The following is a 25,087-nucleotide window of genomic DNA, read 5'->3' on the forward strand; positions in this document are numbered from 1 at the left end:
GAAGCACAGTTGTGCTGATGTTGCTTCCAGAGGCAGTTTGGAACTCCTAGTGAGTGATGCAACAGAGGACGAGTCACTGCTACACATTGTGTGCCTCAGCACGCAGCGGCCCCTCTCCCGAGTTTAGGTGGTCTACTGCTTCATGGCTGAGCTGTTAATACTCAAAGATGTTTCTGTTTCACAATAATAGCACATCTGTTTGACCAGGTCAGAAATACCATAAACTGACTTATGGCAAATGTGGCACCCTTTGACAGTACCATGTTTAAAATAACGGTAAAATAAAAGGTTTGACCCATTCTACTGCCAGTGTTTGCCAATTGACATTGCATGGCTAGGTTTGCAGTGGGTGTGGATAAAATAACTCAGCTTAATAATTAAGAGGCTTTCTCTTGGCCTTAGAGTTTAACATATACCCTTTCATTCTTACGTAAAAGCATTTCTGAATTGTAAAGTATAATATATAAAATTATACTGTGCAGCAGCTTAGATTCCATAGCAATGTGTCTATTGTCTGTATAGTTATGTCTCACTCTTTCATTTGAACCACAATGGAAAGTTAGGAAATAAGTCTTTTTGTGTCTAAAGTGTTTAATGGCCACCACGATGATGAGAATTTTAATCAAATGAATAATTTTAGAGAACACAGTAAGGCTTTAAAAGGATCATTATCCAATATTTTTCTTGTATTTTTTTTCTCCTGAGGTTCATTTAACATGTGGGATTATGTACCAAAAACATTTACATGACCATGTCCCTAGATGTCCCAAGATATTGTTACAGTACCTTTAAGACTGACATGTAAGACTGACGGGGCATGAAATGTTTAGAAAATGTGTGTCCCATACCATATCAAGCTGTTTTATTAACCCCCCCCCCAAAAAAAAGGTGGTTGCAAAAACACAAAGAAAAACAGAAAAAAAGACAAGAACACTTCATTCTGTGCCTCAAAATTTTATATAGCACTGCACAAAAGGTATCACCAAAGTCCAAATGTCCAAAATCTCAAAAACGTACTTCTTTACAGTCAGAATTCATTTTACATCCATTCATAAATCCATTCAACTGAGCTTCTCACAAATGACAGGAAACACAAAAAAGCTCTGTACAAAATTTTCCATAACAGTGCCAAGCTTCGTAGAAAAAAAGTACTGGCACCAATACTACAATCAAACAAGGGGGGAGAGGGGAAAAAAAAAAAAAAACAATGCAAAATTCACAAATCACACTATACAAAGAGCATTCAATTCAATTCTCAGAAAGTTGGGGGTGTTTAACGGACCAGAACAAAGAATCCACAGCTAGGCTACTACACAAACATACCATAAAATAAAGGATTCAAAATAGTCACATACAAAAACAGAGTTTGTCCCCTTTGGTACAAAGGTTTTCCCCAGAATTCATCAAAAACAAACCAACTTCTTGCTGTGGCTGTGATAAGGTGCAAGAGAGAAGTCAAGGTAAACCGCTTGGTTTAAGGCGGCTGGTGGCTACAAAAAAATAAAATAATAAAAAATACAAATAAATGCAATCATTTGTACTTGAACGGACGGATTGTAACCAGCCAGCAGATTCCATTCATGAGCCATGAAACAGCAGCATGGTGCTTAACACCTCCTGATTGTAGCACTGCTCAATCCTAACGGTCGTATTGTGATCGTGGCGGCTGCTGGCATCTTCCAGGTCTTCCGCAGTGTCTCCGAAGCCATGGTAATACCCGTAGTGCAGATGTTCGCTGGAGTCCGAAGCGAACGTGCCCCAGGACGGCCTGAGAGTAACGCAGCTGCTGGGGCTGCCGCTGAGGTGCAGCGAGCCGCACATGTCGCTTCTAGTCTCAGCATGGACAGGCTCGGTGCGGGATGGGTGGCAGTGTCCGTTTATGGGGACACCATTGATGGTAATGTTGTTCTGTTGCGTGCGACTGTTCCTCAGACCTATGGTTGTTTCTATGGTCAAAACATAACACAGGTCAGAGATAGCCAGACTGTACCCAAGTGTATGGTGAAAGAGCAGAGCAGAGAAGCTTTTGTACGATGCCAGTTCAAACAAGGTTATTATACGCTCCAAATGTTTCGCTTGATGTGTCTTCATAATCGAACGTTCATAGTTTACGATACACAGAACACCAAACTCTACCACAATGAATGAATGAATGAATGAATGAATGTTGCACATACAGGAACAGCTTGATCAAACAAGCTAATGTAGCTTACAGTGACCATTAGCAGGATGTCATTTGTATGCAAACTGGTGGATGCTGCTTTTCATTTATTTCAATTAGCTTTTTTTTGGACTGTGCTATTCCTTAAATGGTCCATTTTTACTTTGCACATTTTTGTCCATCTGAATGACCAAACCCCCCTCTGAAGTCTGAAGTACAAACCATTAAAATTTTAAAAATCATCAATATCTATCAAAGTTAAAGGTTGCCAAATCAGGTATACTGGGCTGAACAGAACAAAACTCATTTCAAATTACAAAAGAACAAAATAATGTATAAAATTTGTTAGTAAAAGACTGTATAAGTGACTCATTCATACTGTTTATACTATTAAAACAAAGAAATCTTAGGAAACACGACTGAAGGGACTTTCACAATTCACAAGCATTCACTGAAGAGTTCAAATAAAAGATTTGATTATTAGAGTTCAAATATAAAGATGAACTGATGGACAGAAAGTGTGCAATACAAAACTATAGCCATGACTGCAAGCTTATCTCAATTAGAAGAATACATACACATGAATGAAGATGAATAAATATACATTAATAAATATACATCATTTTGTTTCTTTACATGTGTAAAGAAACAAAATAAACTATATAAAGCTGTAATGTGCAACATTCTGAAACATGAACAACTAATCAAACTTTTAGATAATCGAGTGGCCCAACATATTTTCAATAGAATCCATCTCAAAACTTTGAATAAACTATACAAGTCTAGGGGGATTTTTGACAGTGATTACAAATAGGCATAGGAGTTTGTACAGCGCCAGGGAAAAGGCATGGATGACTCAGACGTGGGCTTCAGTGTTCGTGGGGTGGGAGAAAGGCTCTCCATGGTAACACTGTCTTCATGACGTTCACTGTCAGTAGGCATAGGTGGAAAAGGTCCAGTCCCACCTGATTGATTGTCTGGAGCAGATTCCACATGCATGCTCTCCATCTCTTCCCCCATTCCATTCAGTGCCTTCACAGGGAAATCCATACCTGAGTGGGGGAACATTCAGAAATGAGCTACATACATGTAATACTTTATAAGGTTGCACCAATACTGTTTTGGGAGTTAACTGGGACCTTGAGTACACTATTTCGTTCCACTTCATGTACCACATGTGATGCGAAAGACAATAAAGCCTTAACTCATCTTATCTTATAAGCATGGATAACGCCACTTAATCAACAGTATTGGTATCAGAGACAGGAGTGCCAACACCACAAAGCAATTTCTGACGTGTAGGTGGTGTTACTGTTCGACGCGTGCATGCACACTGGGAGATGGAACTTAAACGTCAGAGGCGTCTGACACAGCAGTAAAAATGGTCATGGTAAAATTTCTAACACCAGTATTTCATAGGAAGCCAACAGTAGTGGTTGATATCTTTGTTGAAATTCTTCCCAAGATATGGTGGTATCCTGGTGAAACTAATAAGACAGATAACCCACCATACACACAATACTGAACATAGTAACAGTAGCCATTTAACGTTACCTAAATGACTGACTCAGGCTCATTTCAGTAATCGCTCCTCTCCCACCACTATGTAGTCAGTTACAGTCTTAATTAATGTTAGTCTAGGTTATTATCGAGGGTGCAAATGTCAGAGTGACATATGGAGGGAACTGCCAGTATTGTGAGGGTAACGATAGATAATGTGTGGATGTTTAACACATGAAGCTGCACAACAATAAACACAAATATTGTAACAAATCTCAAGATACTGCTGTAATCCCTACCTGACAGGAGTGAATGCTTAAAACCAACTTATTTTAGTAATTGTTTGAAGACAAAAATATATTTTGATTCATCAACAATTTCAACTGAGAAATATTTTGACAGTAAAGAAATGCAATTTAGTATTAGGGTGATTTTTTTTTTTTTTTAATTCAGATTGCTTGCGCCATCATTAAAACAAGAACAAAAACAATCATTAGTCAATCAATCAATCAATAAAAAAAAAAGTCATTAATTAATTAATACACTGACCTATTTTGTTTGTTGCAGCTATACCTAAAATATTTGTATGGGAATCATCACCTATTAGAAAAATAATGCACTATAAAATGCGTCAGTCATGTTGTACTGTCCTTCCAGCACTCCATGATGATCCTCCACTCAACTAACTACAGCAAAGACTAAAGTAGTAGATACAAATTGTTCTACAAGGTTACCATTCCAGAGCGGCTTATCAAACCTCAGAAAATAATAGAGAGAGATACACATGTATCTTAAAATGTTTTCAAGTATATTTTACCATATTGTCCATCCCTACCAGTTATTGTCCATTCAGCAGTCCTGCAGTTCTCAATAATTCCTGCAATAGCAGAAAGACGTGGTGACCTCCGCTTAACTTACTGTCAGTTCTTGCTTTCTTGGGGTGACTGGGCTCTGAACAATCAAGGAGCCTCTTTCTACTGACCCCATTAAGGAGACCTCCCCCTTGGACGTGGGTGTGGTCAGTTCCATTATGGCCAAACCCATTGAGCTGCTTGAGCTGATTCTCTGCATTAGACAAGAGCTGAGCACATTCCTGGAAGCCTTGTGCACGGGCCAGGCCGGCTGCAGTCAGGCCATTCGCATTCCTCAATCTGCACAGCGGAGGGAAGGGATGATTAGAATGGTACACACCAAAATGTTAACTGTTAAGTCTGAACAACAGGACAAAAACAAACATTCATAATCAAATAACTGTCTAGGCTTTGCCTAACATGAGCTAGTTTTAAAGACTTTTTTTTAAATATACTGCAAATGGAAATCATATGGAACTGATGAACTGACTAATTTAAAAGTTTACAAGTGCACATGTTGAGTTCTCAAACTACTGATCAAAAATCGGTGCATTTCTGATATGTACATTTTGGGAGTCCTAATGAAACACTAAATGCAGTTAGTACACAGTGTAACAGGGCTTGAAGTCCAGCCAATTTTCAGACATGTTAGCTGTCTATTAGACAGCCCGTTAATTTTAGACTCTGGGAATCGGAATAATGTAAACAACCAAGTCATCTATGGGCGCATTTCTACAACAGAGTTCTACAGAACATATTTAAGTCCATCTGCAGTATGTAACAAATATAAAAATTTAAATACAGAATTCAGGGATGAACCCACCCATTAAAAAAGTCTGATATCACGGGGGCAACAGCAAATTTCTGAAATTTGTTTTGAATTATAAAGTATTCTGACTGTTAAAAAAACGACAAACAAGCCACTAACAAAGTATCTGGCAATTTGGTTTGTTTGATCCATTCCTGCCTCAGAATGAATAAAAAGGAAATTGTTTATTTCATAACAACAACAGCTGAGTATTAGGAAACAACAATCTGATTTCTCCTTCATGCTTAAATATCAATAAAAAAAGTTAAAATAAGGCGAAGTTTTGTCTTAAAGTTAAGGGGATTTGCATAAGAGGAAAATGAAAGTTTTCAAAACTAGAGATTACAAAATTATTAAAAGATTTAGTGAAAAGCTCACTCTTGCTTCAGAAAAAAATCCACAAGTGTTTCTGTTCATGACAGAATGCGTCTGAAAGGATGTGTAACTGTTAAAAAGAAGACCAAAAAAGAAGAATATCTGCAAATCAAACAAACAAACTGCTGGTGTTTTCAGAACAATGGACTGACCATCACTGAATGTGTTTGGATTAACTGGTTCATAGGAAGCAGAAAATCTAAGACTGAACTTGAGGTGTGGAAAAAGATCCCTTCAAAAACTGAAAGCAGGTCTCTCAAAAAGAACAGAAGCTTAATAAAGGCAAAGGGTGACATTAAATAAATGAAGGGTGTTCACTCATGTTTGCACAATATTTTATAATGTTCATTTAACAAAAGCAGCAGTCAGCCTAAATAATAATAAAAAATATATAGATCATTTGAAATGATTGCAAGGTGTTAATATTAGCTTTATTGTTTTAAATTATTACGGTTATTATTTTTAACTAAAACAGCTTAATACAGTAATTTATTCATTCTGAGTTAGAAAGTGACTTCTAAATACATCTCCAATTTCTTGGCTTTACCACTGACTGGCAGCGACGAGATGACAAAGCCCAAATAATATTAGCGAGCATATTCAATTGCTAAAAAAAAGTCTATAGATGGAGAGGCTCTCTGGTAGCTATTTTGAAACAGTATAGTTTAATGGCAGAAAAACATGGAAACGGGACAAAACACCTAAAACGTACCAGCTTAACTTTAAACAGCTTAACTTTATCGTAGTAATCAAAGACATTTTGGAATTTTTTGGAACTTGTGTTTTGTAATATAATTTCCATTTTTTCTACAAAATGCTGGGAAAGGTGGGTGCACAATATGACAATATGTTATCATTATCATATACTAAATCAGGCTCTCTCCTGTAGTTCTGGAAGATTTAACATAGACAGTTTTAAGCCATTATAGTAATACAACAATCAGTGTATGAGAGCTGCAGAAACTGCATAACAAGTAGCCAATTGGATGCCAGCCGACACCTTATTTCTTTTCATTTCATTTTTTTAAAGACTGAGTCTTCATAACCTCTTATTTCTAATAATTGTACAAGAAACAAGTAGAAGTAGTACAGTTATGCAAATGCAAAGTCTTACTGAAAGATATTTACGATTCTTTTAATTCCTTAATAAAGAAATGAGTTTGATAAACTACATGGTCAGAATAAACAGGAGGCGCTCCTAATATGTCCATTTTTATTTATACAAGTGCTGTATGAATGAAATAAAGACCAAACAAAATGTTAGTGGGTTCATTCATGAATTCATCTGCCTCTCTGTCCCTGAATCACTTTCACATCCATGTACATAAAAACAATGCATTTGGAAAACAAATCCTGAGCACAAAAGAAGACAATGTTAAACAGTTTTAACATGAAAAAAGTCAACATGACTGGCTTGCCTTCACAAATTCCTACATTCCTAAAAAAATTCAAAATGATCCTTGAAAGAATTAAATGCTTCCAAGTGCATTTATTCAGTTTAAATATGCAGAGGTACAGAAATAAACACTCCCCTCCATGTTTTTTCAAACAATGCCAGACAAATACAGTATAAGTATTTAGTTTAGTATAGAGGAAAAGTAACAAAACAAAAAACCGGAGTGCATGGACTACACTCTACTCTACATACAGTAAGATGACAAAGATATGTCTGTAAACAAACATGTGCTCCTACATGTACTAATACTGAATGCAAGTACAAACCTTGTACCTTTGCTTCTGGTCTGTACAGAGCAAATTACAACACATTTATGTTCCATCATTTAATACGTAACAAGCAGTTATATTTGACAATAATAACATCATGGTGCAATTTTACATGATATTTTATCACACAGATAATAGAAACAAGAAATTCTATGGAAACTGCAGATTTTAAACTTTGTCTATTGATTGTATTTGTAAACAAAAAAGGAGATTTCACTACACTTTGAATTTGATAAATTATTGAAAATAACATTTATGCCATTGAGTGCAGATTTATAGTGTAGCAATAAAAAAATGAATTTACTGTATAACTTAATCTGCAATTAAATATGTAATTACATAATTACGTTTGAAAACGACAGCAAAAAAAAAAAGCAAGCTGCATATCAAAGGGTTAAGGATAAAGATGGCACAATACCACTTTTTCTTCTCAGATATTATTGATACTTTGCATATCAGCCTTTAGTAAAAATGTACTAATTTTAATTGAAGCACTTCAATTAATATGAAAACAAGATATTTCTGTGTTATATATATAAAAAACGAAATAATGAGTCAACTCTATTATAACAGTTCATCCTTAACGTTTTGACAAATATAGTTGGCTTTTGTAGGAAATGCTTTAAATTCTTTTTAATAGCAGCCAGTAGAGATTAAATACATTAACAAATCAACAGGTCAGGCTGTGAACACTAGCCAACATGCTACTTTTTACTAACGCAAATTTCGTTTGTTATGAGTTTTTAAAATGTATATTTTACATTTCCTCTTGTCACATTTCAGTTTGACACTAATGCCTGATATATGATTAGTTATACTGTGGCAACTGTGGTAAATGCTAAGTCTTAATCCTTTATGACAGCAAACAACTTCCCATGGCCTTTAATGGTCAATGTCTGGCATTGAAAGTGAAAACAGTGTGGAAAGAGAAGTTCTGTGAGACAATTATATACATACATACTCCATTTTGTCAGTAATTTATTTGCCCAAGGAAGCATTAAATATTTTCACCATTCCTGTAATGCTTTGCTTTGTGATTCTAAATGCCTTTATGGACAACTGTTCCTTTGTTACACAGTGGTAAATTCAAGCTAATATCTAAATAACCATGGTTTTACATGTTTACCTTCTCAGTCTAACCTGAACCTTTCCAATAAGCTGAAATAGCCTTAAAAAGAGAATATATTAACAATGCTGAAACATTAATAAAGCTGATGTTATCTAAGCAAAGCATGCAGGTCTAAACAACACAATTACTGTTTTCCTAAAAACAAAACCAATCACCGCAAGAAATACCTCAACTGTTTGCCAGTGTGTAGATACTGAAGGAAGCGATAGTGAGAACACTCAAAGCCACAACTGTAAGGGTGTTCGCTGAAGCACGTGTGGCAGATTCAGCAGTTTTTGGAATGCTTCCCCCCTTTTCTGGGCTTTACTTGAGAAAATCAAGTCATGTTCAAATTCATTGGCTGCAAAACATTGAGATGTGTAGGGGTTTTCCTTCTCTGTAATGGTTCACAGTGTAGCTTCAGTAATTATTTGTGAACAATGCTACTTTCAGAAATAAGTGACATGATCTCAATTAGGTCAAATTCAGAATGGTTTAACATTGAAAACAAGAAGCAAAAAACAGACATTTGAGAATTGTATTTGTACATTTGCTTGCCTTAACAGATTCTATACTTCTAAACAATGTCTAACCTCACTAGCATCCAACTAAACCAAAAGTATAATTATTTGCAAGCTAGACTGCAAATAATTACAAGATCCTACAAAGCTTGAGGGTTGAAAGCTCATTAGAAAGATGAAAAACATTAAATTATTTAACATTTCCATACGTTTTGTGAGCTATGTGGACTTATGTGGACAAATTATTTTGATGGATTAATGCTGTAGGCCTCATGCGGCAGTAATACAGGTATGAGAAATGGTTTAAGCTAAATGAAGTACTGCTGCCAAGAACACCTTAGAACTTTTCCTGGGTAAGACATCGACAGTACCTATTCTATAGTGTTACACACTCAGCAGAAAAGTCTCAGATTCTTGGAGCTGCATAAGGTTAAAACCTACCACAGGGATCATGTCTGAATGCTTCTATTGTGTTTCAAAGACTTTAGCTTTGCACAGTTTTTTAACTGGTCAACACACTGTAATGCAGCACAAATGCAAGACTCATTCTTTACACAACTGTTAGAAAACTTTACTTCAAGCCAGCCACTTGAGGTTCTACTGGCCAATTCTAACACATCGCCTGTCTAGAAAATTCCAACCATGCACAGAGGTAGAGCTTGACTGATATAGGACTTGTAGAGTGATACCAATTTCAATATATGAGGATTTAAAAATCCCATATATCCAATATATCTTCCAATATTCTTTTTATTTCCCTTTCAGAAATACATAAAGATTTCCCTAACTTTTGTAGTTATTTAAGAGCCCTTACCAAGAAGCTAGATAACTTTCATTAGCTACCAAGCCAAACCAATGTTAGATACTTCAACTAACATTAATCTCTACTTTAATAATTTCCAGGGCACCGACTGCAACTACAGGTACCGTGCAGGCACATCTTTCATTCATCAAGTTATAAACAATGTAAAGTGGTTTTAAAGTCCAATTGTGAACCTTAAATAAGTTTTTCCCCCTAGGTGAAACATATGCATTTGTATAGAACAATAAAGTAAAAAGCCTGGAGATGAGACAGGTTCTGAGGAGTCTATCATTTTTTCAAAGGATTATGGCACAGCAGGTCAACCACTCTAAATGATTCATCATTTAGGCAAAATAAGTTAAACGCTATAGTTTAACTGCTTAATAATGCTACTTGATTTCCATTGCCAATCACAGCATTAGCTCGTGAGTAACCTGATTTAGCAATGAACTAACATGACTAATGACTAATATAATGAATACATATATAATGAATACATTGCTGCAAGCAATGCTGCCAGAGAATTTTTAGAAGAAATGAGCTAGTAAGAAAAGACAGGACCATAGTTGTTCCCTCACTAAAACTGACACACTTTCATTAATAAATCTACAGTCAAGTCTGTCAACAGCTAAGCCTACACCACTCAACTATGATAAATTGTGACGGTTGCCTGACATGAACGTTGCCAGGTTTATTTAGACTAAGAGGATAAAAAAGTTTTTTTTTTCCTTCATTTTTTGACAGGCTATTACACAAATGGTCTTCATTGTCCAAGAAAATATGCGGCAACTCTAACGTTAACATGAACTGAAAATCATAACACTTTTCTTTGGTACCTTGGGTACATATTTCTGGAGGAGACTGCAACAGGGAAGTCTGATGGTGGAGATGGTGAAGTGGGAGAAGAAACATGTTATTGGTTAATACTACTTTTCCCAACCAACTGGTTCACAGTGACAATCAAAAATCAGGAGACGTTCAGAGAAGAGCAAAAGTCATTGCATTTTGATCGAAGATTAGAGGAAAAAAAGAATTTTGTCCTTTAGATAATGTGCTTAATATAACCAGGAATATTATCTCATCTCAGAACATCATGGAGCAGCAGTACTTCATTCAGCCAATATAAATTTACTTACTGTTATTACAGTAAAACTGAGCAGTTTATAATTCAAGTCAAACATCCCAACCTACACTGTGCCAAAGATTAAAAAGTTAATTTTTATTCACTCACCTCAAGAAGAAAGCCTTGAGAAAATGCAGATTTGCAAAACTCATGTTTCTTGCCTAAATAAGCTATTCTTTACAAAGTCGCCCTGCATGTAAAGTATTGTTTCACTAACTTTCAATACATGCATTAATTACGTTAAGTAATCTAAATTCAATAAAAAGCCTTGTTTACAATAACATTTTGATGCATCTGGCCCACCAAATTGTCAATGTATTTATATTTGTGACCTCAAAACATTAACATGACAAAGTCAACAAACAGCAAATTACAACTGTGATCAGCTTTAACGCTGGCAGTTTTGTAAGAATTTTGCAAAGGTTGACGTACAAAGCCTAATTTACATTTCCGAAGAAATGTGTCTTTGTCCATTTCAACATAAATGGTTTGGCAACTTCTCCATGGCAACTGAACGCCAAGACAACGGTCCCTTTACACTCTTAGGAAGAATACAGTAGTGGAAATGCAGTGGAACTAAACAATGGAGAAGATGTTAAAGCCAAAAGTTCAAGGAAAATACCACTTTACAGAACAAAGAGCTGAACCATAATCAAATGTGCTAAACATCTCTTTATCCAGCTGATTACAGCTGTGTGATACAGTGCTGTCTAGCACTGATTAAAAATACAGTAGGCACGCAGTACAATTCAGCAAACCTGTAGGATGTTGAAGAGTCTCAGACAGGCTTCAAACTATTCAGTGCTTTTGGTTCATCAACACTTTTCTTCAGAAGAATAAATCAGACTTAACACATATTTAAAATAGGCAACCTCTGTACCTGAATTTGTCCCAGGAGTAAAGTGGAGGTGTAAGAACATCACTTAAAGTGTTCTACTTTGTTTTTGGATGGTCTGAGAAAATAAGGTTTGTGTTTAACACAAGCTTAGGAGAGCTGACATTTAGTTTCATAAGATTTCACCTGACATCACTCCGTAATGTCTGTCGGTAGATTCAAACTGCTAGAGTAAATACCACACTTGTTTCAAAGTTATCATAAATCGACAAAACATGGTATTTTTAAAAAGTAAAGTTCTACGTAGGAAAGGCTTTTTTTAAGTAGAAATAAGAACTTTACATGGCGTCAATCAATATCTCAGCTTACACACACATATAGAAACGACTATGTAAACACGTGTGGATACACAGACTCTACAGTCAGTTAAAAAAATGCTAATCCAGCTGATTTAAATAGTCCAAATTAGGGGTGTATTCAGGCCCAATTTACTCAAACAAAGGGTTTCTCTGAGTATTCAAGTCTCTGGTCCTTAAATTCTCTTGAAGCCAAATAGTTTACTGTAAGTATCTAATGTGTAAATACGTTTCGTTACCTTGAGCTTTGCGAATTCATCATGACAAGTTTTTACTTAACAGTTTGTGAAGTTTCACTTTTGTAGAAATACTTTCATATATTTGCTTGTATTCAAGCACATTTCACACGACTGCCTCAAGATAAAAACAAACTACATTTGTTAATCACAAACCTTACTTTACTCATCTCACTTTGATTTGAATTTGAAAGGCTCTGCATGGTCTGGTATTGCTAAGTAAACGTTTCATTGTTGACATTTTTTAAAAGCTGTGATCATCACACTGCTTGTCCAAATAACCAGCAGTGAGAAAAAAATACCAAAAACTTCCTGTACAGAATATATAAAATTATTAATGCCATGTGTTGACAAACAAAAATGGCCAGACCATATACAGTGCATTTTAAGCTAATTTAAAGCACAATGGAGAGATGTCTGCATGTGGTTAACAGCTCAGCCAAATTCAATCAACATCAACAAGTGCTGATAAATGTGCCTCATATATTATAGCGTCTTTTTAGTGTTCTAACAATATACTCTTTACAGAAAGGTCCCCATAAAAACGAAACCCCCTGACAAAAACCCACAATGAGCTTTCCTCTCTTCAAGTATGCACTTTAGCAGAAAACATTACAAGTTTAATAATAAACTACGTTTGTACAGGAAAAATACATAAATCATGCTTTTTCTATTGCCCTAAAACATGATATTCTACTTCCAGAACAAATGCACAGCCCCTTTAGTCTTCTTCCCCAGAAGTCTGAGTGTCATGTCTTCATCTCATGAAGACAGACATTTGAGGACTGAAAAATCTTTGTATTAAATGTAATATCCAAATAACCGATTTAAAGTAATCTTGGCTTGTCCAGGATATTTACTTTCCTTATTAACCAATTAGGTATTCTGGGATTTACATAGAAACATTGCCAAGGAAGGAAGGAACACTACAACCAGGAACGTTATAATTTCACTGATCTCTCACATGTTAACAGTTATAATAAAATCTAGATTGTTACATTTAGAAAAATGTGCATTCCATGATTATCATGGCAAAACTACACGTGATTACTAATGATAATTGTGTTATAGGTAGAATCTGAGTACCCATCATTAATTGCATACTTCTGTGATCAGCTAATTGCAGAGACTGCAAGCATAATGATCATACAGGACCATTACAGTAACATTAGAGTAGAGTTTTTACTGCTATTATTTCATTACAATGCATAATGTGTATAACAATCATACAATCATGCTCCCTTTTGCTAGAAACAGCCAATTTCTCTTTACCTACATGTTTATTTATAAAAAGAGCAGTCCCATCTAGAAGGCAGTGGTAAATCCCAATATTATCACAGCAATAATTTAAGGGAAGGCTGTAGGATCTCTGAGACATTACTTCATTTGTGAAGAAGGAAAACAGGCCAAACATTACTCAAAATAGGATGCGAGTATAGTCACACTGCTAACTAAATATGGGAGCCACTTTAGATGCACTGTGCCAGATTCATAAAATGTGCAAAATGTGTGGCATAAAACCTATTCACTGGTGGCTTTAATGCTATTTTCACCTGTGGTGGGAAAAAGCCAATCAAAATCCACACACAAATGAGGTAATACATATTAAAAGACCCACGGCAATTGACATCAGTTGCCTGGTAAAACGTCTGTTGTGTATCAAATAAAAAAGTTCTCAGAAACAAAGCAACAAATTTTAAGAGTGCTGGCAAAATTGCTCAGTAAAGGTGCTTTTAACTTTTAATCAAGAAACAAAGTTACTTAAAAAAAAAAAAGACATCTATTAAGAACTGAATTATTATAACATCATAAAATTCAGATTTTGATTGTAGGAAGTTATATATATATATATATATATATATATATATATATATATAAATAAAAGCAGGTAAAAATTTCATCGCATTGGTTAGAATTCAAGCCATTTTCCAATTCATTAAAAATGCAGTAATATTTCAGTAACGAATTAAAATTTAACATGTTAATTTCCCCCCATTTTATTTGATAGCAGGAATTCAATTTGCACATGCAAATATTTAAATTCAACTAGGATATATTAAATTTCAATTACTAAAATTGAGCTTCAAGTAATAAATAAAATCATTTTCAGTAGTACAAATTAAATTTTTACATGTCAATAGAATTCCTTCATAAAAATCCATTATAAATTGAAAATTGGGATTAAAAGCTAAACCTGCTTTCAATTCTCATGAGCACAAGCTGTAAAACACACCAGTAATCCTTGTTAATGAATGAGCAAACATGTAACCGGAATGCTATTTGCTCTTACAGTCACAGTAAATCTGGCGCTGCATTTTATGAACCTGGCTCATCATTTTTTATGTATTATGCAGTAGCAAGTTTAGATTACATCTATTAAATCTTTCTGGAAAATATTCAATTGCAATTTTTCTGAGCAGTACTGCGACTGTGATTTAAATGTGCCTATTTGCTTTAAATATAGCTGCTGGCCTTTATTTGCCATGAAGACCAACACATCCAATAAACACTGAATGCAGTGAATACAAACTATGTTACTAGTTTAAATATCTCCATTTAAAATTTAATCGAACATTGAATAATGCAAGATATTATTAAAATGGTAGCTTTTGCAATTTGAAAATTGCAATTTCACTTTTTAAATAAATTTTTGTGTTATAAAAACAATTCATATTTCATTCCTACTTTTATTCTTTTAACAGATGCTCCAATTAGGAGCAAGTTAAAACTGTCAATTCCCTTCAAGGGAATAAGCAAGGAATTGTGCATTTGTTCTGTCACATTATGAAATAACATTTTAATTCTTCAAAGACTCATAAAAAAATTTAAAGAATTTACCTTTAGGCTGAGTGATGAACACAGGTTAAAACAGACATTTATTTGAATAAGGGAGCTCCACCTAATGCCCTTGGCTAGCCAACTGCTAAAAGCCTCTCTGATCCTACACAGCAGGGAAACGTAATCAGTGGATGGCCACTTGATTCAGTCCAGATAAATTCTGACCGCAGGGCCAACCTGTTGCTGGGTCTGTATATTTGGAGGCATGATTTTTTTTAGGAACTTGCTTTATTCAAATTGATGCTTTTCCAGCAAAAGCCTTTGTTTCAACAAAACTGGACAGAAACTGACTGGTTAAGAAGGAAGCTGAAATTTCCTTAGAGCTATATGTAAGCCCTTCAGGATGAAAATGAGATTTGAAAGCCCCCTGTGCACCCAAAACTGACTGGCTCTGTTTGGTGAAAGTATCTGGACAATTTAAGCTGCCAGTTACTCAAGGCATTCTAGTTCAACACCATCTGGTTCTTTTAGATGGACAAAGCCAGCAATAAGCTCAAAATTAATTTGCATGAAGGTGGAGGTCCCTTTTAAGACAAGGTTAAGAGCAGAAATATAACAAGTAAATAAAAAGCAGAGGTTGACTTACTCCGGTTTAGCACCAGATATCAACAGGGCACTGATGCACTCCGTGCTACCTGCCCTTGCAGCCTTATGGATGGGTGTTTCACCCACATAGTCCTGGAAGCACACAAGTGAAGTTAATATTTCCATATTATATATCCAGAATATCACTGTACCCAAAAAATAAATGAATAAGCAAATTTTTTACTCCAAACATGCAAAATCAGTCAGTTTTTGTACATTCTGGCTGATCTATATTGCAATCTAACATTAGATAAGAGCACTCAGGCTATAGCTGAATGGTGATGCTACAGCCATACAAAAAAAAAATATGGCATAATTCACATGCATGCAAACAATCCTATGATGCAATTTTGGTCAACAGAATTGCTGACAAGTGCTAATATATTTCCTATGTTCATTTAGCCCACTCAGCGTAAGCTTCACAATTAAGATAGGAACAAGACAGAATATCTGAATATTCAAAGTCATGATAGTTTAGGAGACAGACAGACAGACAGACAACTTTATTAATCCAAGAGGCAATTCCTTCTATTACAGCAGTATAAAGGACAGTAAAGAGTAGCACAAGAGTAAAATGAACAGGAGCAAAGTAGTCATACACTATTTACAGATATATAAACAGAAAGAGATAAATAAATAAGAAAATAATGTGCAGTACAAAACTAAGAAGTAAACTGCATAAATACTACGCAGTTGACAATGCAGTGGTGCACGTCCCCTTCAGTGAATTACCTAGTGACTATATACTATAACAGTAAGTTCTGTTAACAGTTGTGCAACATGACATTCATAGATGCATAAACAAAGTGGCAGTGCAATATGAAATATGAGAAATGTGTACAATCAAAACGTACAATAATTAATTCGATTAAAACAATTAATAATAAAATCTTTGCATCTTTTCTCAACCCGAGGCACAAACAAACACTCAAAAGATGCAGCTAAAAGCGCCACAAAAACAACTTTAAGACCATCTTTTAGCTTTCAGCAGTGTGAATGTGGATGAGAGCCCTACACCTAAAATGACCCAAACAAACTGAGGCGGTGGCCGAGAAACCAAAAAAATCATGTCTGCCACAGCAGTCCTGTTCAGCAAGGATTACAACACAAAAAAAGATCACCCCAAACAGAACTTCAACACTACAACACACCTGCAAGGACACATGCATACTACTTCACATGTGCCCCTGAACTGGTGGAAAGTGAATTGAACAAATAACTGTGGTGAGTACAGCTGGCAAGAACCTACTTACAGAACACTGAATTTGTTGGAGATTATTTGAAAAATGCTGTGAAAAAACTGAATTTATAATCTACCTAAAATGCCTATTCCTGATAGAAACTGGAATTGATCATAAAAGTGAACGATTAGCGCATCGCTGCCGAACACCTTTTGGGGAAAAAATAATGTTACAGTAAACTGACATGTCAACCCACAGAGTTTACCCTTATAAAATAGATTTTTCCCCACAATTTTGAAGGTATAAGTCTTGGATAGAGGACATCTAGTATGTAGTATGGTTTTGCCCATATTCTAATACATACAACTAATATAAATCCTGTCGCATTCAGATTTGTTTTTCTTCTTTTTATTTTATTGCACTTTCTAAATGATGTGGCCACATTATGGGGGGGTGGTGTACTGATTTAATTGAAAGTGTCTCCAGCTTACAGGAGACGTTTTGTTCTGCCAGCTAACAGTGGAACGAGACCTCTGTTGTGCTCTTTGTCCTGCCTATAACTTTTGTATATTTAACTGTGTAAGAGAGACATATTAGTCAAGAAAATCCATTAAAACCGTTAGCTGTCTTCACTAATGGATTTAATGTTAGAAAAGTTCTATTTGGGAAATTTCACACAGTTTGCGGCCTGCGAATATGGTTTACTTTCTCTGGAAATTATCATCCATGTCAATCTCTTCAGCCAACATATACTGGAAAATATTCAAGATGTTACTGCATAATTTACATCTCTATATTTCATATTTAGTATTCGATACTGAAGTCTTCAAATGCTCAACTAAACAGTTAAACATGACATCATACAACATGTTTAATTACAATTATCTTGCTTGCTTTAAAACTAATTTTAAGAAATTGGATGTACATCATATTGCTTGTTTAAGAGCATTAGGCCACATGTTACTGAATAAAACTCTTCACCTGTATGTTTCAGATATGCTGTCTCTGCCCATCCTCATTAAATCAGCACACACAATTCAATGCATCCATAGGCAAAATGTGTCAGTATAACAGTAGCCTTCTTCGAAAAAGAACTGTCTCCAAAGTTAGAATACCAAATTCAAGTCCAAAGTCCACAGCCTGATAAACAATTTATAAAACAGACATAACATTGTCGTTCAGAAGCAGCAGCTGTCATCTTAATGTGAGCAGAACATTTAGGAGACAGAGCCAGTGCCCATGAGGGAGAGTGTGAACTCTTAACCCCAACTCAACCACTCCCTCTAGGGGCAGGAATACAGACACGCTTGCTCTTCAGAAACGGTGGATAACGCCGCAGAATGTAGGTCACACTGCACAATTATAGCAGACTCACTGCTGCTGCAGGGATACCTCCCCCCATAATAACCCTCATGCTATCCTCCTCCAAAGTGAATTCACCCCCTCACCCACCCCATCTGTTTTAGGGGCGTGCCATTCTTAAGCTGCCAGATATAGATAAATATATTACCCAGATATAGGTTGCACTCCTTTAGTCATTTGTTACTGCAGCAATACTAACATTTGAGGATGTGTTATCATCATGGCTGCACATCTTTCCAGCCAAGGAAAAAAAAATCTAAGTCAATTATTTCAAATGTATAAATGCTGTCTAGAAAAAGACACCTTATAATATATAAGTAATATATAATATATACAAATATCAAGTTCATAGAATAGAAAAAAATTACACTCTTATTTATTAATGAAGACTTTTCCCCATGTAATTTTGGACTTTTTGCATTGGTTTACTATAAATGCTTTACCAATTTTAAGGGCAGCTGGTGAAAAGAAAAGAAAAGAAAAACACCTTCCAGCCAATTGGCTTGTGTGGTCACAACTGTGGTGAACACACTGCAGCGTAGGGCTGGGCAATATGAGGATATTTATAGTGATAAATGATATCATTATACACTTTTCTGAGCAAATGGTGGACATCAGTACCTAAAGAACAATAAACAACTACATCTTTCATTACAAACAGCATAATTAGATTTCAGTTATTACTGTTGGTAGAACATTAATTACTGTATTTATAGTAACACAGTGACAATGTGCACTACAAAACAATTTGGGGAGGGGGTGATGGGGGGGGGTTGAGTATCAGGATGTATTTCTACCACATCACCCAGCCCTATCACAACACCACAGTACAGGATTTGCTATTTTGTTTTAGTATGTACTGTATAATAAGGATAGCAAGGACATGTGTCAAGTAATTTGGAGTTAACCTTTTTCCCAATTTTCACAAAATAGATTGTGTATTTTGAGCTTGTCCGTGCCCGACTCTGACAGGTATCTTCCAAAGATCATAGAGCTGTCAGTCAACGGCAGGTCAGGATGATCCTGTGCAAGAGGATCAGCTTGGCAGAGATTTGCACTGATCGCCGTAAAGCAGACAAAGAGAGGATGGAGGTGACATTTTGCTTAGCTGGGTTTTTGGGTGCTTGGTTTGCTCAGGCATAGTTACTTCCTGGTCGGAACGTTTGTGGATTAATCAATCAACTAATTGATCTGCACAATACACAGGAACCCTACAAGCTTTCTGAGAATAGCTAAGGTTTAATCCTGCTGTCCTTTTGATTCTTGCCATTAACATGCTATGCTACCTTTTGGGTTTTACTATTGTGCTTTAAAGACCACCGTACATTTATGTTTTGATGATACATTTAGTGACCATCTAAAGATCTGCACACAGAGTTGCTGGACCACATGCATGTCAGTCATCATAAGATGGATTAGCTTGTGGTAATGAAGCTTTCTGTGAACTACCACGTTCATCACTATGATGATGCTGCCTTTCTTGTTGAATGCACTGCAATAGTAACAAAAGACATCTGAAGCAGGTAATAAATTCCTATTGATATGTTTGCTTATTCAAAATGGTAGTTTGCAACATATAAAAAATAAGTGTGACACCAATGAGAAATCATATTATTAAAGGAGAACAGAAGGTAGCAGGTTAAAGAAAACATTAACTGTAAAGTTTTATAGTTAATAACAATGTGTGCAGTCATGGGCTGAAGGTTAGGGAACCTAACTCCCAACCCAGGTCCTGTAAATAGGGCTGCCCATCTGGGCAAGTTGTGCTCGCTGCCCCCTAGTGTGTGTGTGTGTGTGTGTGTATACGTACTAGTGTGGTTGCTGCTTTACCTACACCAAAAATATCTTGGCACAATCAGTCATGAATAATTATGTTAAGATGCCAAGTGCCTCTTACTTTCAACATAGCTCTTTATTTGTTTCATGTTATTTAAATAGGCACCTGATTTTTCTATTTACAAATGTAAAATGCCAGTTTGGCCTATTAAAGAGCAAACAAATGTTGTCTATGTGTATACTGGAGACAGGCTGGTGGCATGATCAGGTAAAAGTGTGTAGTAATTAAAGCATTGATTTTCTGCTTTATGTTATGTAATGTGTTGTTTTTGTGGGAACAATGATATATACTGCTACCTATGCTGGCAAAGACTCCCCTGTAAAAGATATTTTTTATCTCAGTGAGATTCAAAGGTAATAATAGAGAATTGGAAATGTGCTAGTGGGTTTCATGTGTTCAGTGTGAGCTTAGAAGAGGAAGCGGGTAGTTAGGTAGTTACGTAGGTAGATCGATAGCCAGACAGACAGACAGAGAGACAAACAGATAAACTGCAATCAGCTATAAAAGTTTGTGATTGTATAAGTATATCTGGAGCAGAGATGCACCAAACAGCATTACTCATAAATTACAATATCATATTGTCCACCTCTACCCATCACCACTGTTATCAGTACTGTGACTTATGAGATGACCCACCTGTCTGTTGATATCAGCACCAGCCTGGAGAAGCCACAAGAGGCACTTTGGGTGACCTCCAAACGCAGCGATGTGTGCCGGAGTCTGTGCAAACCGGGATGTGACCGCGTTCACCTCACAGCCCACCTGCACCAGCCGTAACACACACTCTAGCTGTAGATAGAGGGAGACAAATACCGAGACATTTAGTGTTGGTGCTTTCTAACAGGGATTAGAACCAAAGTCCTCAGAAAGGCGGTACCATAAAACAAAACACGCAGTGGAAGCCTGACCTTGTGAAAACTAATCCAGCTCTTCTTGGAGAACGCCCAGAAAAAAAATGGCGGGAAACGGTTATAGCCACCATGAGATAAAGTGATAAGGAAAGGCCTTATTATATTATTGCTGGGACAAATGAGACCTAAACTGAGGGTGGCTTGTGCAATTTTAACCACTAAACACAAACAATTCAAGCTCCTTTTTTTCCAGTCCACAATAATGAACTGTATTTGAAGCTCTTATTTCAGTCATGTTCTGATTGGCTACAGTTGTTTGAGGCTCCTGTTTCTTGGCTGTGCTTCACTGCATGGCTTCAGCAGCTGTTTCGTTGATCTAGCGTTGAAAGCAATGGTGACTCATCGCCTTTTGGCAGGATATAAACAGCATATAAACTTTCCAGTATAAGAGACACTTTCCGCAGACAAACATACGCATATACGCCAAACTCCTCCTCTCTGATCTGCATACACAGACAGCATAAACATAAAACATCTGCCAAAAAAGTCTGGCTGAGGCAAGAGATGCTGATTCATGTCTCCTCCTCCATACATTACTTTGACAAAAAGACTAAGTGGACAAACAGCAACCTTGTGAGCTGTCTTATCAGACACATTTAAAAATAAAAGCATGAAAATATGTAAACAAACAAAAGAACGCAAGAAGTTTGTGATTTGCACTGTTTGAGAAGCAGACTCCCACTTAGCCTTGAACCATGCCACACTTTTCACTTGACTCTGTTCAGGGAGTTTCTGTGGAAACTTCCATTAGTGATGAAGACTAAAAATAGTTACAGGCTGCTGAAAGTTTTTTTTTTTTTGATCATTAAAAAATGTGGGCAGTATGACAAACTGACATTTCTTCTTCACTTTGTTTACTCATGTACACAATATATCCAAATGTTTGTTTACACCAGCTCATACGTTTCCTCTGAAAAGAAAGGTATTAATAATTAGTTTGTCCCTCCTTTGCTGTAGTAACACTCTCTACTCTTCTGGCAAGGCTTTACACTAGATGTAGATGGGTGGAAAACTGCTGTGAGGATTTGACTGCATTCAGCCACCAGAGCACTGCTGAGGTCACATACTGATGTTCTATGATCAGTTTGGGATTACAAACAAACTCATTCAAAGCTACTGGATGGAGCTCCAACACTCCAGAGAACACGGTTCCACAGTCCAATGCTGGGGGTCTTTATCCCCCTCTAGCAAAGCATGGCATTATGCATGGTGATCTTAGGCAAATGTGCAGCTGCTCCAGAGCATCCACTTCTATTAACAGTGCTTTTCTTGAATGCCAGCGTTAGCAATGGGTGCACCTGAGTGACACAACTGGTTTAATGAACCAAACAGGCCACTCTGTTGATCTGCTACTACTCTACATGCAGTTCCCAGGGCACTTATAAACACATAAAAATGCATCCTTTAGCATATTCTGTCCTCACCTTTGGAATATCGCACCAGAGAGTTTGAGGGCGTTTTTGAAATGAACCTTAAGTGTTACTTTTTCAACAGCACTTTTACATTATAATCCTTTCATTCTACTATTTCATTTTAATTAGATGTTCATGATGCCCTGCGATGGACTGGAGACCTGTCTGGTGTATCCTGCCTTTCACCCGATGACCACTGGGAGAGGCTCCAGCACCCCTCCGGCGACTCTGAGGGAGAAGGGCTTAGAAAATGTGCGCGTGTGTGTGTGTGTGTGTGTATGTAGATGTTCATGAGGAGTGTACAACTGTTTGATTTTATAGTTTCAATGTCTTATTTCTTTTTATAAAAACAAAGATTTGATTGATTGAACTGCCGAGCGTTGTCTTCATCACTCTCTCTCTGGCGATGCCCCAGCCCTCCACAGCCAACATTCCAAGAGAGCACAAACAGCCTCACACTCCCTGGGTGGGTCCAGCACAACATTAGATCACTTCTTACGTTCACAGTAATGACATGTTAAACAACACATTTTTGTTATGTTATGAGTAACACATGCTGTTCTCAACTAAACACACCAATGTGTCTGGTTAAGGAAAATGTTTTTTTTTTTTGTGGTTTGATGCGAAATGCTCCGATCTAGAATAAACATACAGTCAGAACTGTTCACACAGGTGAGGGTGGGAACACTGGGCCTAAAAGGGAACACATTTTTCTAAAAATCCACATAATTAAATTACTGAGATGTAAACAAAGTCATTCAGAATGGTTTGGTGTGAAACGTCTGTTCTACATAAACTTCCTAATGTCCACTTCCTAATGTCCACTTCCTAACGTCCGCTCCCTCACAGAAAGTTAATACATTATTAACTTATTAAAGTTAATAATTGTTTGAGGGGAGCTTTTAGAAAAATAATAATAAAATAAAAATGTACATATATTTCATGCAGTTACTGAATAATTTGCCTTACGATTTTAGCAACGTAAATTCAGATGGACAAACCAAAACAACTAAAGCACTGCATTATTGAGAAAGGTTAAATATGGTGGATTTAATCTTTATGATGTCCATATGAATCAGAAATTCTGCTTTTGGGGGGGGAAAAAGCAAACAAACAAACAAAAACAGGTCAGTGTTTGTGATTCAGGGTCAAAGGGCCTCTTTTCAAACGGCGGTTTTGGCGCCTCGCCTCTCATTGGCTCCCGCTGAGCCAATGACCGACTCGCGTTGGCTGTGCGCGCGCCCACCTGCAGACCGACTCGCCGGTGTGATCAAGTTGATCGCCCCCCTCGGTCAGTCCGGCAGCGTCAAACTTACCGTCTCACTAACGCCGAGCCGCACGTTTTCACGCTTACAGCAGGGCCACCTCGCCTCTCGCTGCCTTAAAGCTAAACACAGAGCGCTCGGGGGCAAATAAGCAGCCGATGCTCTCAAACGTTCATCTGAACGCGGCTCGGTCAGCAGGTGAGCTGCGATTAAACAGGACTCTCGCTTCTGGGCCTCGTCGACCAAGCGATGTGGTCCCCCAGGTCTGCTGCTGAGCTTGGCTAACGCTCGCCAACTGAAACCGCCAACCGCGACGTGCACAGACCTGCAGCTTGAAGTCACTCGAATTTGCCGGTTCCACCTTAAATGGTGCAGCAGTTACATTCTGGCGCCTCGGGGTGTGTGTAACTGCGTTACATACAACGGCTACACTATTTAAGGTGGAACGGGAAAATTCAAAAACCAAGCTGACAAATAGGAAACCGACTTCAGCCTCACACCTCAAGTCAAGGTGAAAGTTAGTTGAAACTAAAACTAATATCCCCCATTTAACGTTACTTTTGCTAACGCGGCTCTTAACGATACCTTTCCGAAGTGGGCCGCCCAGTGAATGGGCGTCCAGCCGTAGAAGGAGTCCTCGGCGGCCAGGTCCTCTGGGCAGGCGGAGCACTGCTGGAGCAGCGAGCACAGGGCGCCCACGTCCCCGTCCCTGCAGGCGCGGTGGATGGGGAAGCGAATGTGGAGCAGCTCGTCGTTAGAGAAGCCGGACTCGACGCCCACAGACATGGCCGTGTAACGTCTGCTCAACCCGAGCTGTGTGGTGATAAAAAACGGAGCTTTCCTGAACGCGCCGATCAGGAACCAGCGAGGCGTGGACTTAGAAAACCCCTACCGCACAAAAGACACACACACAGCAGACAAAACACACCGGGACACACTCAGACACACATCCACACGCTCTGGAAGTGTAACTTGAGTGGCCGCGTGTAAAACCCGGAGTGGAGTTTTGATTCCGCACCACGGCCTCTAGTGCAGTAGGGACTAAAACCAGACATGGATTACACATGATGGAGTGGGACTCGCTGCTAAGCTAATGCCCAGTCGAAATCTATGCTCCTCTACACTGAACAGGCTACGAAGCCTCTAAGGTGACATGTTGATTATTGTTTAATATGTTACGGCCACAAAGTACTATATTAACGCCTCAAATTACTACACAGAGGCCTGAATTTACTATAGTGAGGCCATGAATCATTGTGGAAGCCACAAAATGCTACAGGGAGACAACAAATATA

At 37.3% G+C, this 25,087-nt stretch overlaps 1 protein-coding gene across 1 annotated transcript; it reads right to left on the reverse strand.

The window, feature by feature from the left end:
• Window positions 1-938: 938 nt before the first annotated feature.
• On the reverse strand, window positions 939-24,770 carry ankrd10a (ankyrin repeat domain 10a). The gene is made up of 6 exons (XM_017709997.2): window positions 24,378-24,770; window positions 20,841-20,993; window positions 15,826-15,917; window positions 4,580-4,812; window positions 3,127-3,213; window positions 939-1,946 (listed from the first exon to the last, which is right to left on the reverse strand). Exons 1-6 carry the CDS (start codon window positions 24,576-24,578, stop codon window positions 1,579-1,581), a joined length of 1,134 nt encoding a protein of 377 aa, XP_017565486.1. The 5' UTR covers window positions 24,579-24,770; the 3' UTR covers window positions 939-1,578.
• Between the last annotated feature and the right edge of the window lie 317 nt (window positions 24,771-25,087).

The sequence above is a fragment of the Pygocentrus nattereri genome, chromosome 12, assembly GCF_015220715.1.
Source record: "Pygocentrus nattereri isolate fPygNat1 chromosome 12, fPygNat1.pri, whole genome shotgun sequence".
In the NCBI taxonomy this organism is placed as follows: Eukaryota; Metazoa; Chordata; class Actinopteri; order Characiformes; family Serrasalmidae; genus Pygocentrus; species Pygocentrus nattereri.

Coding starts and splice junctions, on each gene's coding strand:
- ankrd10a (XM_017709997.2), bottom strand. CDS start 24,578: ATGTCTGTGGGCGTCGAGTCCGGCTTCTCTAACGACGAGCTGCTCCAC. Junction 15,918..20,840: donor GTGCTGATATCAACAGACAG/GTGGGTCATCTC, acceptor GTGTGCTTCCAG/GACTATGTGGGTGAAACACC. Junction 4,813..15,825: donor ATATCTGGTGCTAAACCGGA/GTAAGTCAACCT, acceptor TCCGCTGTGCAG/ATTGAGGAATGCGAATGGCC.